A 15,988-nucleotide genomic window follows, 5' to 3' on the forward strand; every position below is an offset into this window, starting at 1 on the left:
GAACCTCTTATTAGAAGATTTATAAGAGCATCCTTCAAATTAAGACCAACTGTTCTGGAGCCGTGTCCACAGTGGGATCTTAATATTGTATTAGAAAAACTCTGTGACGCTCCCTTTGAACCTATGGAGAGTACAGATATTAAACATCTTTCTTTTAAATCACTATTTCTAACGGCCATCACCTCTGCAAAGAGAGTAAGCGACCTTCAGGCATTATCAGTCAGAGAGCCTTATATAAGATTCTTTCAAGAACAGGTGGTACTTAGGACGGTACCCTTTTTTAGACCCAAGGTGGCTTCTTGGGCTAATATTAATCAGGAGATCTGTCTTCCTGCATTTTTTCCACAACCAAAAACTCCAGAAGAGAAGAGACTTCATCTGTTGGACGTGACAAGGGTTCTAAAAGAATATATCAAAAGAACAGAGTCATTCAGGAAATCTGAGAAGCTCTTCATTTCCTTTGGGAAAAACAAAGGACAAGGGGCTTCAAAGTTAACATTAGCCAGATGGATAAAAGACACCATACAGACATGTTATGTTGCTGATAACAAATCTCCACCAATATTTGTAAAAGCACACTCTACTAGAGCGACAGCAGCATCTTGGGCAGAGAAGTTTCTAGTACCGCTGGACCAGATCTGCAGAGCAGCCTCGTGGGCAAGTCCACATACTTTTGCTAGTCATTATAGACTGGACATCAATGCTTCCCAGGATGCGGCCTTTGGAAGGTCTATTCTTCAATCAATGGTGAAAGAATCTGGAATCTAATCCCTCCCTTTATTGTTACTTGCTATGTCTCAGTGTGTGCTGCTGTTGGACGTTAAGGAAAGTTGAAATTTACTTACCGTAATTTCCTTTTCCTTTTAGTCCAAACAGCAGCACAAGTAAACCCACCCTATTAAAAAATTTGGCATTCGGTGTTGTTGTATTACTTGCAAAGACACGATGGAAGGGGGGAAGGGGAGGGTTCTTATGGCTTCTAAAAGCTTAGCTATTGGTCCTACTGTCCTAATTAGGGGGAGGGAGGAAATCTCAGTGTGTGCTGCTGTTTGGACTAAAAGGAAAAGGAAATTACGGTAAGTAAATTTCAACTTTTCAGTTTATTTAATGTTTATAGAAGGCTTAAGGTAGGAAGATCCAAATTATAGAAAGTTCTCGAATCTGGAAAACCCCAGGTCCCAAGCATTCTGGATAACAGGCCCCATACCTGTATGAGACTCTGGTGTAAACAATTATAACAATTTAGCCTGAATGTAAAGTCACTTTTAAAAAATCCAAATTGAGATAAAATAAAAAGGCTGAAAACTGTTATTTGCAGATGGACTGGGAGCAAGGTACGGTTATTACTGTGTATAAAGGAGATCTGCTAATAAATACTGCTCTGTTTCTGACAGAAAGAGAAAACATTTGTTAGGACAATGAAGTATAATTGATTATAATTGATTTCCCTTTGCTTGCCCAGGTTATCTAATAATCCATTAAGGAAATTGCAGATTTTTATTATTTATTGAGTTTTATCACTGAGGGGATTTGCTGGAATCCAACAGGCAGACCAAGCCCTAACTGAAATAGATTAGGCATTCTAAGTAAACATGGCTTCTGGGAAGGGCCAACATTGGGCTCCCACTTTGTGACGTAGGATAGACTTCCAGGTCATTTGCTTTCCTACCTGTATAGACAGAACTCCCAGCTGATTCAAATTATGCCTCCCCCTTTTCTGGGATATGCACAGTTCAAAAATGAAAGTTTAAATGATTTTTTTATAGACTATGGGGCAGATTTATCAAAATGTGACTTTAGAGCTTAATAAAATAAATACTCACCCACGTTCTATTCATTCCTATGGGATTTTTAGAATTGTATTCATCAATGGGTGAAAGTTAGAACTGTGAAATAGAAAAAAAAACAGCGCTAACCAGCACTGGAATCCACAGGGCCAAAAAAAAATAAAGTAAAGACCTATTTTTATTAGTAGACGTTTAAAAAATGACACATCTCACAATTAGAATTCACAAGTTAATAAATACGGTTCTAAAATACCATAGGAATGAATAGAACATGGGTAAGCTCACATTTTGATAAATCTGCTCCTTAAGTTATGAGGATCAAAATTACAGAAAGATCTGTTATCCCCACTCCCCAGGTATTCTAAATAACAGTTCCCATACCTCTACCACTTTCCACCACCTGTGGTTAATCTGCGGGCAGGGTCGGACCCACAGGGTTCCAAACTTCCGGGGCCCCTGCACACATACGTGTACATGGCAACGCATATCTGTTTTTTGGGGGGGGCAGCGGATTGTGGGAGCGGGTCTGGACCGGGGGCCCACCGGGTCTTTTCCTGGTGTTCTGCTGTCCAGTATGACCCTGGTGGGCACAACATTGCCAGCGGAAACACAACATCTGACTGGGCACGGGAGATTCCAGGAGAAAACACTGAATGGCAAAAACTGGCAATTATCTTAAATGCATACTGCATGGCAGCACAGACATTAGTGTAGATTGCAGCAGACATCTAAATAAATTGCTAATTGGCCATGAAGGATGTGAATTTAAAACGAGTCCAGGGGCAAAATGCAAATGCTATTTTCATTGTGCCTCTTAATATGCCTTCACGAAACATCCATCACATTAATGGATAGATATACTATTGATCTGAGGAATCCAGAGGGAGTCTGGCGGTTTAACACGTTTATTAACACTTTCCTGACTGTCAGGGATAAATCTCTTGTAAATACCCCAAGAGGGGCATTCCCCTGGACTATAGTCTTCAGGCTGTTCAAATGGACCCGTGGGTGGCTTGTCCCGCTGGCAGATCAGGATCTTGCCCCTGGCACAGAGAAGGACGTTTAGTGAGCAGAAACCATTGAGATCATTACGCTTCCTCCCACATAGAATACATTGTGTTAGATAAGAGAATTCTAGGAATAAAGTCTAGGCTGACAGATCTGGCTGGGCATCATGGTTATGCCTGCAGGAAACTCAGTGGCAGATGTTTGTTTCCTTGACATGTACAAGAGAAATATCTGTAAACATAGCTTATGTGCCTCATCCAATCAGGGTTGTGTGTGTGTGTGTGTGTGTATATATATATATATATATATATATATATATATATATATATATATATATATATATATATATATATATATATATATATATATGTATATATATATTCTACACTGGGGTGGATGCTTGGTACACTCACATGCTGGATAGTAGATATATAGATATATAGATATTTATATGTGACAATTAATTGATTTTTCAAAGTGTATATTATATTTATATATGTGTGTGTAGCTATATTTTAATTATGTATATCAGTGTCTTTCTTTCCCACTGCTCTTCATACTTTCTGCTCTATTTATTCCCTCTGTGTCATATGCTCCCCCTTCCCCTCTTTTCTGCTTTACCCCATCTCTTTAAGGGAAACCACCAAAAACTGTCTGTTGCATATAGGGTTGCCACCTTTTCTGGAAAAAAATACCAGCCTTCCTATATATTTATCTTTTTTTTCCTATTAATAACATTGGGATCAGCCATCATTTTTACTGGCCAGGCCGGTAAAATACCTGCCAGGTGGCAACCCTAGTTGCATAATAAAAGGAAATATAATTCTAAGCAACTTTTTAGTATACAATTATTAGACATTTTCAATGGTTTTAAAGGAAAACTAAATCATAGACATGCTAGTCATTATGCTGTGAGCTGTACCAGTCCCAAGCAACCATAACCCTTTGGCAGTAAAATCCGATGCCTCCAAAGATGCCCCCACACATGCTCTGGGATGCTGTCACTTACCTGAGGCTCCCACTCACTATATAAAGTGTATAGAAACATATATTTCTCATTACAAGGCTCATTGTTAATATAGGATTCACAGTACATGACAGCATATATACACCTGGGCATTGTGCATTAAAATGGGAACCAGCAGCATCAGCTTCTATGACAGATGATCCTCAATTTCTGTTGATGATTTAATGATTTCTGCTGATTCCTAAGCTTAGTTTCTCACCAGCAGCCCATAGCATACTGAGCATGTGCCGTGCCACTGACACATAAAAGATGAGCTAACAAGATCCAAGATAGGGAGCTGCTGGGGCAAATTTAAAGGCCTGCGACATTACTTTAATAGAGCTGATGAACCTCTGGGTGGTTACTGTAAATTCAGTTTATAACACAGCATTTCTATATATATTTGTTGTTAGGTTTTAGTTCACCTTTACTAGCTGAAACATTGTTCTTCATTCTATTATCTTATAACTTCTGTTATGATGCTTCTTGGTAACATCCTTTAGTTCTCTTCTTTTCCCCTTCATACCTCCCTTTTGCTCCGCTCACTTTTCCATACCCCCCCCCCCCACACACACACACACTTCTGCTTCTCTTTTACCTTGCTCATACCTCCCAACTGTCCTGTTTTTAGAGGGACAGTACTGGAAAGTCCCGTTTTTTCTGCACTGAACAGCCAAAAAACTAAACAAAGTTTCTAACTTAATTGGCTTTTAGCAGAGAGCCCAGAACAGCCACAGCTTCAGATAAGATACTTTTGTAACAATTTCAAGATAAGCAAATAAGAAATTGTAACAATATAAGATAACTGGTCCCTTGTGAGAAGTTAGACTCACAGCTTAAAGGGCAATTCACCTTCATTAGCAAAACTGTAATAACTGAAAAAAACCACAGAAATATGTTCAAACTTTCATAACCTGCCAAATTTTGTAAAGTGAACATGGTAATTAGGGGGTGTGGCAACAAAAATTGTCGAGTTCAAAAAAAATTCGCTACACTGCGCTTGCCAACTTTTTTGTGCCTCTTTTTATTTCCAAGATGTTGGGAGGTATGCCTTGCATTCCTCCGCCCCCCTTCTCCATGTATATCCTATGCTATTATCTCTCCAAAACATTCTGGTTATGCTCCATTGCTTAACTGCCACCAGTCTCAGCTTCCCAGAGGAAGTCTATTCTTAACCCCTTAAATACCAGACATTTATCTTATTGTTCATTTTTAATATATTTTACATTTCTTTCCATAACATTGTTCTGTGTCTATCCCATATATGTTTAGGCTCTTTAATTAATCCAGTTGTATAATAACAGGTACAGTATAGCAGACCCTATGAGTCTGGGGGACAGGGGGCCCATTCAGGACCCAGCTTCTTTCTCCAGCTGGTGGTTAAGGCTCCAGCTATACTTTTTTGTAGGGGGCAGGCTCCACCACATTAGCAGTAACTATTCCATGTATTTCAGTGGCTCTCTCCAATGGCCCTTCTGAACTTTGTTAATTCCCTTGATATATTTGATTTTTTCCCTTATGTCTAGGGATGCACTGGATCCTGTATTCAACCGAATACAAGCCTTTTTCAGCAGGATTCAGATTTGACCTAATACAAGAGCATAACCAAACCGAAGCTATACCCCTAAAACATAATTAAAGGACAAGTCAATCCAAAAAATATGTTTTTGCCTAATAAAAGAAAACATAACTCTAAGCAACTTTGCAGTATACGTTCATTACAATTTTTCTATGATTTTTAAGTTATATGTATTTATATTGCTATTGGAAGCAGTGTTTGTCACTTTCTATTCCCTGCACAATGTAACACAAGCCAACTGACAGACCTGTCTTGAGTGAGGAGACTGGCTTTTGCAACATTGATTAAAAAGTAATAACAAGGAGTTAAGCAAATGCTTACAATATATCCCTGCTCTCACTCTGTTTCTTCTCCAAGCTGCTGTGTTTTAAGAGTATATATGAGAATATAATAGAAGCCCTATGCAAGGGAAACAATATAAAACCATGCACATAATGCATTTCTATTATTTATTAATAGAAAGTTAAAAAGATGACCTTGCCAAAGCTGTCAAGGTACACTTAAGTATACTATGAGGGTATGGCTTATTGTGTGCCCAGAACATTCCTTCTCTGTATATTTATTTATTTATTTATTTATTTATTTATTTATCAAAATAAATATACAGAGAAGGAATGTTCTGGGCACACAATAAGCGATACCCTCATAGTATACTTATGTGTGTACCTTGACAGCTTTGGCAAGGTCATCTTTTTAACTTTCTATTAATAAAATGGGTGTCAAGCTCCATATTAACCAGCCAGGCCACAAAAAAGGGAATAATCAGAAAATAATCCAAAGAATGAGAGGTATGAGGTTTATGGAGATTAGATGGTTATGTAACATGTGTCTATGTACACGATTGAATTGAATATAAAGTGACCGTAATAAGAGGATATCTTGTGTCAATTTACCTGCTGTATTGATGTATGATATTACTGTTTTCTTTATGTACCCTCAGCTTGTCTATTATGGTGTAACTTGATGCTTTGTTATCATAAGTCTTTGTGAGTGTAAACAGTTATGATTTGTGATGAAAAACTGTCAAAATCCAATAAACTATAAGTTACAAAAAAAAGAAAATAATCCAAAGAGTACGTTGTCACTTTAAGAAAAGAAGGACACATGATCTGTAATTAAATAGAGTTCAGCTAAGGATAAGTCGCCTTCACCTGACATATAACGGTCAGCGTGGATCAGGAAGGTGCAATACTGCAGGGGAGGCTGAATATGAAACCTTACACCCGTTACACTTGTTTGCTTATGGGAAAGGACAGTTTTACATTTATAAAAAGATTTATTCATTGCGACTGTGTGTCTGAATTATCCTGAAATCTGCATATCAAACTGTCACTTATCACATGACAGCTGGCTGCAGCAGTTGCGGTTGCCCTGCCAGTTGTGTCTGTCTTTGTAGAGTGGAAATGTAGAGGCTTATTGTGATGTCAGCTTCACAGTAACATATAAATCTTCTGTACCCGTCTCTGTCCGTGCCAGGCTAAGTACTTGTTGCCAATAAAGTACAACAGCCAATGAAAACAACATGATGGCATCATTACAACTGCAGGGTAGGCACATTTTTAAACCTGTGGCCCTACACAGGAGCCACAATAAGAATAATGCTTTTGCTGGCCCTTTAACGTCTAATTAACACCACTGCTTATAATCCAGGCGCAGGTCACACCCAGGGGCTATTTATGCTAATATAAACCAAGCATTATTATAAACAAGAAAGGAAAATAAAAGTAGTAGAATATTCTCAGCTATGTGAGCCCCCCCCCCCCCAATCAGGGGACAAAGACAGGAAAGATAGATGGCAGAGTGTTTATCCAGAGAGGCAGCTGGGAGCACATGATCATCAGTGTAATTCAATGTTTTCAGCAATGCAAATACTCCTCTCATTTCCACAGATGACAGATAAGGTGGAACCATTATACACGCTATCATCATACATTTACTCCCCTTTATCATTATATTATGAGCTTCAATGCTGTTCTGTTATTTTCTGCCCTGTTTCATGTACGTATGTGGCTCAATTTTATCTATTTCATTTGCCTCAGGGAAGCCTCCTTATCTTACTCTCAGGCCTCTCTGTTCAGCAGTGCAGTAAATGTTAATGAGCCATTCAGATAAAAGGTAACTGAGCCTGCTATCCCCATGTCCATCGCTGACTTGGAATATCTAGAATCCATGCCATAAGGCCAGAGTGTTCCGCTCCATATACAGCCCTACAGATTGTAAACCATAGTTACCTGCTGCATTGGATTGCTATGCACCAATACATCTGTATGTATTAGAGCAGCCCTGCAGAATGTATTGGATATTTATAAATAAATGTACTAATAACAGTATAGGAAGGTCCATCTGGTCGCCAGATATTAGATCTTTGGACACTTACGTGGGTGGGGGAATACATTTTCAGTCGCACTTCCTCTTGTCCTGAGTCAAGGCTGCAGCAAACAATAGCAGGAACTCCTAGGGTCATGTTAAATAATTTCCCCAAGCACACGGAACATCTGTTATCCTCTGTACTGTTCGCTTTATGAGCTCGATGTTGCTGAATTTTATACCACCAGTAATCTACAGCTGCCAGTGTGGGATGCTGGGAGTTGCAGTTTATCTGAGGAAGAGATGGATACAGTATTACAGCATGCTGGAGTTATAGTTCTAAAGGTATATATATATATATATATATATATATATATATATATATATATATATATATATATATATGATAAAAAAAAGCGATGAATATCTTGTAAATTATATCCTTATAAATGGTGAGTTCTGATGTCATCAGTTATAAACAGTGAGTTCTGATGTCATTTCTGTCACGACTCACTGAAACTTGTGTATTATAATAAATAAAGTACCCCCAGTCGCAAAATATGAGGATATTAGAAGATACCTCGGAGTTCCATGACCTGTATAAAAACACTTGCCCATTTTATATGGTCATGAAACTCCTCAGTAACTTATAATATCCTTATATTTTACAAGAGGGGGTACTTTATTCACTATATATATATATATATATATATATATATATATATATATATATATATATATATATTTATTAATTTGTGCCATTAAATAAACCACATTTTCTATAATATAAGACCTACAAGTGCGACTACTATTCAGCATTCTATATATATATGCACTCAACCCATTATCAATATATTTAAGACAGAGACATTTTGTGCATACTGCTACTGAAAAATGCCTTACCCTTTAAACAAAACAGGGATTGTTTGTCCATATATTGCAATATATTTAAGCTGGCCAACTACGTCAAAGTCATCCCATATCTGGCCAGTTCTACACTCCATTTTCATCTGATTCATTAAGAATTCTATTGCTTCATTATACATTTTACAAAGGAACTAAGTTTTACCTGCAACATAGTAGCTGCTTTTCAACTTTGAAAGCAGCAAGTAAGTTGCAGGTAAAACTTAGTAGCAGTATGCACAAAATGTCTCTGTCTTAAATATATTGATAATGGGTTGAGTGCAGAGGACTCTTGTATTTGACTATATGTATTTTGTGGTCACAGCCTCATTGCACCCCCTCCTAATGGTTTTTAAAAATTAGTGGTGAGCACAACTTTTCCTTGTTTTATATTTATATATATATACACACACAAATACAAGAGTCCTCTGCACTCAACCCATTATCAATATATTAAGGATATTGAAACATTGTGTGCCTTAAGCTACTAAAATGCCTTACCCTTGAATCAAAACAGGGATTGTTTGTCCATATATTGCAATATATTTAAGCTGGCCAACTACGTCAAAGACATTCTATATATAGAGGAAGATATTCTATAATCTGATAGCTGGATAGAGATCTAGCTGTGATAGACAGTTCTGCTTTTCTTCACTTACTTCCCCTTTCTGTAGTTTCTGTGAATAATTACAATATGATGTATAATCACTTACTTGTCTACTTAATTGCAGAATTGTTGCAGTTAGTTGCTGTTTTTTTTTGGTTGGGGGTTAATAGCTTTAAATGTTATTTTGGGACTAAGATCAGTGACCGCAAAAGCCAAATGTGAGGCTAGCTGTATAAATGTGTATTGCTTACTTTTATCTGGTAAATTTGTAACCACTGCTTGTTCCGCCCTTGGCCAGGCCCGGACTGGCAATCTGTGGATTCTGGCAAATGCCAGATGGGCTGCTGTAAGATGCCATAGAAAGTGACTATTGAGGGGGCTGTTTGGGCCTTTTTTATTTAAATGCCAGGTCCTATTTTGAATCCCAGTCCAGACCTGCCCTTGGTCCACCTCTCTTCTGCCCCAATTGCCTCTCCCAGCTGCTCTATAATGCTGCCCGACCTACTAAACCTATGTCCAATCCGTTCTTTCCTGCACAGCCCTGTCCCCTTTATTACCACCCATGCTCTTTTCTGTCCTGGTTATCCTGTATGTTTTGGGATGGAATGTGCCAACTTTAGCCCCCAGTTATTTATCCTATGATGATTAGTCATGTATCAGGATGGAAATTATATCTTTAAATAAAATGGTGTTAAACAATATATCATTTCCCATCTGCCTCGCCCAGGGTTCAGGGTGTCTGTGTGTATGGGGCCCAGGGGCGTAACTATAGAGGAAGCAGACCCTGCGGTTGCAGGGGGCCCAAGGGTGTAGGGGGCCCAGTGAGACCCCAATTAATTAGCAATTTTAATATATTTTGGTAAAATAGGCCAATTTATAAATATTTTGGGGCCCTAAATTGAATTTGCTATGGGGCCCAGTAACAACTAGTTACGCCACTGATGGGGCCCTAACAATGTTGGGTGTACCTTTGCTTCCATCTGTTTCCATTTACTCTTCCACAAAATGATTTATTGCCCTGTTCCAGTGTGAAATAAATACAGGCAATGGGATAGGGTGTCGGACTCCAGTCACTTACTCATAGAGAGCTCCACAGCCACTGGAGAGGATACAATGTATATACATAATGATGTAGCGCATGCAATATGTATGAGGTTTCCTGCTGAGACGTTATATAGGGGATTGGAAACACCTGTGTAGCGCCAATGCAAAGTGAGTTCAGTGCTTTTAGATAATCCTCAATCATATAATTAAGTGTTTAAAGGAGAAGTTAATCTTACAGTCTAGTATGAAAAATACAGTTAGCTTCAATCTGTAGCCCAGGCAGAGACGAAATCGCTCCCAACATGCAGCTGCCTTTAATTCATATAAAGAGCAAATAGAATGGACAATTCAGACAAACACTACTTAGCAGACATGGGCCAAGGCATCTTGGCATCAATTGGTGATGTTTCATTAACAGGCTCTAGTATTACAATTACACATGGTGGGGCTCCTGGGCTGCATGACAGTCCGGCTCTGCTTTATATTAAAGCAACAATAGAAGCATTGACACACTCTACGGAAATCCACTTACTCTCTGCATTAATGACTGGAGCGTATGTTTCACCCAGAATAACGGCTCGGCCCATTAACCATCAAGCGTATCCTTGTTACATGACACGGATTTGCACTAGCAAGAATGCAGTCTGGGAATATTTTGTTTCATTTAAAGATCTGGGAGTTTTGAGAGGGACAATATGCTTTCACTAATTTCATTTAAGCATAATTGTCTGTATTACACATTGGCCTTGCTTATATTGCCCAGGGAAATGACTAGGAGCTGCCATACCGCACCTTATGCATAACTCATTCATAGACTTTAGTGGCCAAACTCAGTAAGAAGGTGCATATTATATATGTATTGTTTGCAGAATTCTAATTTCAAATCCTCTCTCACTGTTGGTATGATGTAAAGGCTGTTATGGTTAATGTTTAATTCACACAGCACTTTCACTCCCTGTGCCGTAGAGCTTACAATCTAATCTTGGGGCAAGGGGAACTAACAGATCAAGTAACCAATGAGCTGTCCTCTCTCCTTATAGATGGTAACTGTGCAAGGGCAAATCTGATTGGCTTACTAAATAGGAGGAATTAAAATGCTCTTCACTAGACACTGTTGTATCCTCTTATGCTAGTTCACATCCCTGTTCTGTTCTGGAAACCCCCAGCTACACCTTACTCCAGCCCTGTTGTTCATGGCAAAACACATCTTATTTATGGGGCTGTCCCTTCCAAAATATAAACGGTTATAGTCTACGGCTGCCCCCTGGCTGGTAGAAATGATGCTTAAGGTGGCCACAGATGTAATAATTACGATCGTTCTTGGTTGCAGGAAAGATCCTTTGTTTCAATACACACGTGTAGAGCTGAATTGTCAGATATACAGGTAGAAACAGTAGAATTCTACCTGTATTTGACGAATCAGCACTAACAATGGCCAATGTTCGGGTGCCTTTAAAGGTGTCTAATCAAAATTTTCTGGCCAGTCGATATCCAAGTTTTCTGACAATATCGGTCGGCTTGTCTCCCACCTTACACACAGAAAATTATACGAAATCCATTTCTTACTATATTATCGTTGTGTCCTTTAGCAACTCTATACCCGAGGTGATATCCAAGCTGCTCCTGGCCTTCTCTTGTAGAGCAACTGTACAAACCCTAGCTGTTGTCATGCTGTTCCAAATCCATAGGACCTAACTACCTCCAAACCTACACCTGCGGCAAGGTTCTTCCTCTAGATTGGCTGACATTTAGTTAATAGATCCTGTGGAGTGGAACCTGTGGTTTATATACCCCATTATTCGGTTTTTCCTTTTGTTTTCCAACTGCATCTATGTTCAATAATAGTATTAGTTTACTTGATTCCATCGCCATCAAGTGTTCATGTTTGGAACTGTCATCCTTGAGTTCTACTCTCTAAAAAAGACCTTTTGATGCGAAAGGACAGTAAAAATATATTTTGCAACATCACAAAAATATGCACTTCTGAACACTTTGCTATCCGCGGCTTCAGCCGCAATGAACAGCAGGTGGCGCTCATGTTAACAATTCATTATATTAGCAATGTAACTGATAATTTCTTGAAAACAAGACAAAAAAAAAATCTATGTAAATTGCAAAAGTGCTCAGAAGAGCAATTTTTAATTAATATATTTTGAGGCTTTAGATTTTCTTGAATGTTTATTACTGCTGCTGTCACTGGGTGGAGCATGCATTAAGGGACACATTTACTTAGCTCGAGTGAAGGATTAGAATGAAAAAAACTTCGAATTTCGAAGGTTTTTTTTGGCTACTTCGACCATCGAATTGGCTACTTCGACCCTTAGTAAATGTGCCCCTAAAACAATAGCAGGGACAAATGAGAAAAATAAAGGGAATGTTAACCCTACTATGTAATACAGGGAGCTTTTTTTTTTCCTGCTTCCTTCTCTTTATCGTCCACCATAGTCCCTTCTCAGTGCCCAAGTCAATACTCCCGATTGCCCTATTTAAAACTCAGACATAATTTGTTTGGTGCTAGAACTCACTCTCTGGTTTCTGCTCAGACTTGTTCTCTCTCTCCAAACCTGTATCAACCTCACACCGTCTCGGCTCCAGTCCCTTTCCCCAGACTACACCGCTTCTCTGGCACTCTCTCTCTAGCCTTGAGCATCTGCCAGTGCCCGAAGTGATATGAAGAGTACAAACTGTTCTGTTACTATGGGAAAGGAATAATACCATCGCCAATTGTAACCTATACCTACAGTAAAGTGTATTAAGACTATTACAGTCTTCTTATTTCATGTTTAAATGTTGATATTAAGTAACATGTGTAACAATTAGCTTGTGTGTGTGATGAATGTATTTTATAGTTATCAATAGGACCTACATCATATAGGTCCCATCCTAACAATAAAAGTTGTTACCAATTGGACCTGTATATAAAATTCTAAATTATATTTTTCTCTCTCTTACAGGATTCCAACCTTACGTTATACACTGATAATCCAGATTTAACTCCATGTTTTCAAAATACGGTGCTGGCATGGATTCCCTGTGTGTACCTGTGGGTGGCGCTGCCATTTTATCTCTTATATCTGAAGTACAACAGAAGAGGCTATATTGTGCTCTCTATGCTGAGCAAGGCCAAGACAGTAAGAAGTTTAGCATCTATTATATGTTTTTATGAATAGTGATGAGCGAATTTTTAGGCAGCCATGGATTCACGGTGAAATTCACCATGGAAAAATTTGCAGAGACAAAAAAGTCGCAGAGACAAAAAAAGTTGCCACAAGAAAAAACTCCCATTGACTTTAATGCATTTGGAGCGAGACATATTGTCGCATGCATAAAAAACTGTTGCACGTAAAAAAAAATTTTGCCCCCCTTTGACAATGCGTTTTTTAGCAGTTTTGCAAATATTTTCGCAGTTTCTAAAAATTTTCGGCAAAGCATAATGGGGCAGATTTGCTCGGCACTAGTTTTGAACTGTATTAGAATACTTGGCTTCAAATGACTTTACTATGGTCAAATGGAGAGGAAGCTTCACTTGAGGTGGCAATTATTAGCTTTCCACTTGAAAAAAAAACCCCTAACTGTTCCCTTTCTGTTTTCGAGGTGTTCGGAGTGCTGCTATGGTGTGTATGCTGGGCCGACCTCTTCTACTCCTTCCATGGACTTGTCCAGAACCAGAGCCCGCCCCCTGTCTACTTCGTAACGCCACTGATACTCGGAATCACAATGGTTTGTACCGCCTAAGTGCATTCATCTTCTAGACGGCACCAATTAATCATTTCTAGATTTGGTCCAAATAATAATTTGTCCTCAAAAAATGTTGGCCAAAAATGGCTAAGATTTTGGTTTGAATATTTTGCAATTTGACCAATTCAGTCCATTTCTATTTTATGCGTAAATAAGGAATTAGATGAGCACTTCCTTTCATTGTTACTCTATTTTTGCACCATTATTATTGTTTTATGACTATCAATGTTTTTTCTCTCCCAGATCACAGCTACGGTATTAGCACAGTTTGAAAGACTTAGGGGAGTCCAGTCTTCCGGGGTGCTAATAATGTTTTGGTTCCTGGCAACAGTGTGTGCCATCATCCCCTTCCGCTCCAAGGTTATGGCCTCAGCAAGGCAGGTAAGGTGCGATTTTGGACATTAGAGATATTGGGCCAGAGTCGATTCAGTGAGAAAAAGGTTTATCACATGAAAAGTCATGGGCGAGATTCAATTTGAGATGCAATTCAAGTCAGAAAAACGTATGTCATGGTTATCACGGGAAAACTCTATTGATAGAAAAAACTGGATCTGAATTAGGAGAAAAGTTTTTTCTCTTCAAATTGAATTTCGTCCATGAGTTTTCACATGATAAACAATGAGATAACTTTTTCTCACCGAATTGAATCTGGGTCATTGTTGGTTATGTAAGAACCAGTGATGGGCGAATTTATCTCTTTTCGCTTTGCCATGAATTTTTTTGCGAAATTCGCGAATCGGTTGAAAAATTTGCGAAACACAAATATTTACGCCGGCATCCAAATTTTTTTAGACGCCGCAAATTCGCGCCTGGCGAATAATTTCACCCTTCACTAGTAAGAACATAAGGAACCAATGCAATACTTTGTTTCATTATTCTATGCTCTATAGCCAATAAAAGAAAGCTGTTGATTGGTTGCTATGTCTGGGTTATTACACCAAAGAAAATTTTGACTGAACCAGCACCGGAGTGGAATATTTAACACAGTCTGATTTTTATTGTATAAAATTTTTAGTTTTATGTATTATATGTTTTTATATAAGTGATCAGGGAGGTACTTACAACATTTTTGACTTTGAGGGGGGCCCGAACAGCAAAATAAACAAAACTCCCTGTAGGCACTTCACCAAGTGCTGTAATTTCAACCCATATAGTGTATATGTCCATGGTCTGGGATCATCACCAGGTACTGGAGACCTGATGTTTGTGCAGCGTTGGCAGAATATACCCCAGGCCAGGGCAGTATTCAGTGAAACGGGGCAACAGAGTTCAACAGCAAACGCTATAGAATTAATGAATTGTTACAAACTTTCTTTTTTTCCCTAGGGCCAAATTACGGATAAATTCCGCTTCACAACATTTTTCCTTTACTTTTCTCTGCTGGTAATAGAGCTCATACTGTCCTGCTTCAAAGAAGCCAGACCATTTTTCTCCCCCGTCAGAAGTGAAATAGTAAGTATCAACCCGTATTTTAAAACTAGAAGTTAATTTCTTGGTAGCCAGCATACCTCCTCCAGAGGCAACTTTAGGCGACTTCTGACTTTGTGATGTCACCCGAAGTTTCCTCTGGAGGAGGTATGTTGGTCATTTAAGGCTAAGGACAAAGAAAAATGTTTTTAATGAACAAAGTATGAGAGAGTATGTTTAGACTATTCTGCAGCTCATGATCCTAATAGTCTAGTTTCTCCACTGGCATGATATATGGCTGGTCAATTGCCTTTAACCTGAAAGCACTGTTGCCTGGAGATACCCTTTTTACTGATGTAACTAGGAATGTAATGCAAAAGTAAGAGCTTCTCCCTATCTCTTTGACATACACAGATTCAGCCCACTTCTTAGACATTTGTCCCATAGGCATAACAAAGCAACAATATGATATTACATCAGGAAATTGTTTTATATTTCCCTCCCCTTGCAGAATCCGTGCCCAGAATCCGATGCCGGTTTCCTTTCAAGATTAACATTTTGGTGGTTTACAAAGTAAGTAAGCAGCATCAGTGAGATGGAAT

At 38.7% G+C, this 15,988-nt stretch overlaps 1 protein-coding gene across 2 annotated transcripts in view; it reads left to right on the forward strand.

The window, feature by feature from the left end:
* abcc3.L (ATP binding cassette subfamily C member 3 L homeolog) overlaps positions 1 to 15,988 on the forward strand; it is a 57,601-nt gene that overhangs the window by 12,957 nt on the left and 28,656 nt on the right. For both annotated transcript variants that reach the window (XM_041575982.1, XM_018235402.2), the window contains exons 2-6: positions 13,196 to 13,372; positions 13,836 to 13,961; positions 14,223 to 14,360; positions 15,306 to 15,431; positions 15,898 to 15,959. In XM_041575982.1, coding sequence (XP_041431916.1) covers positions 13,196 to 13,372; positions 13,836 to 13,961; positions 14,223 to 14,360; positions 15,306 to 15,431; positions 15,898 to 15,959 — 629 coding nt within the window. The remainder of the gene's footprint in view (positions 1 to 13,195; positions 13,373 to 13,835; positions 13,962 to 14,222; positions 14,361 to 15,305; positions 15,432 to 15,897; positions 15,960 to 15,988) is intronic.

Source organism: Xenopus laevis, chromosome 9_10L, assembly GCF_017654675.1.
Source record: "Xenopus laevis strain J_2021 chromosome 9_10L, Xenopus_laevis_v10.1, whole genome shotgun sequence".
In the NCBI taxonomy this organism is placed as follows: domain Eukaryota; kingdom Metazoa; phylum Chordata; class Amphibia; order Anura; family Pipidae; genus Xenopus; species Xenopus laevis.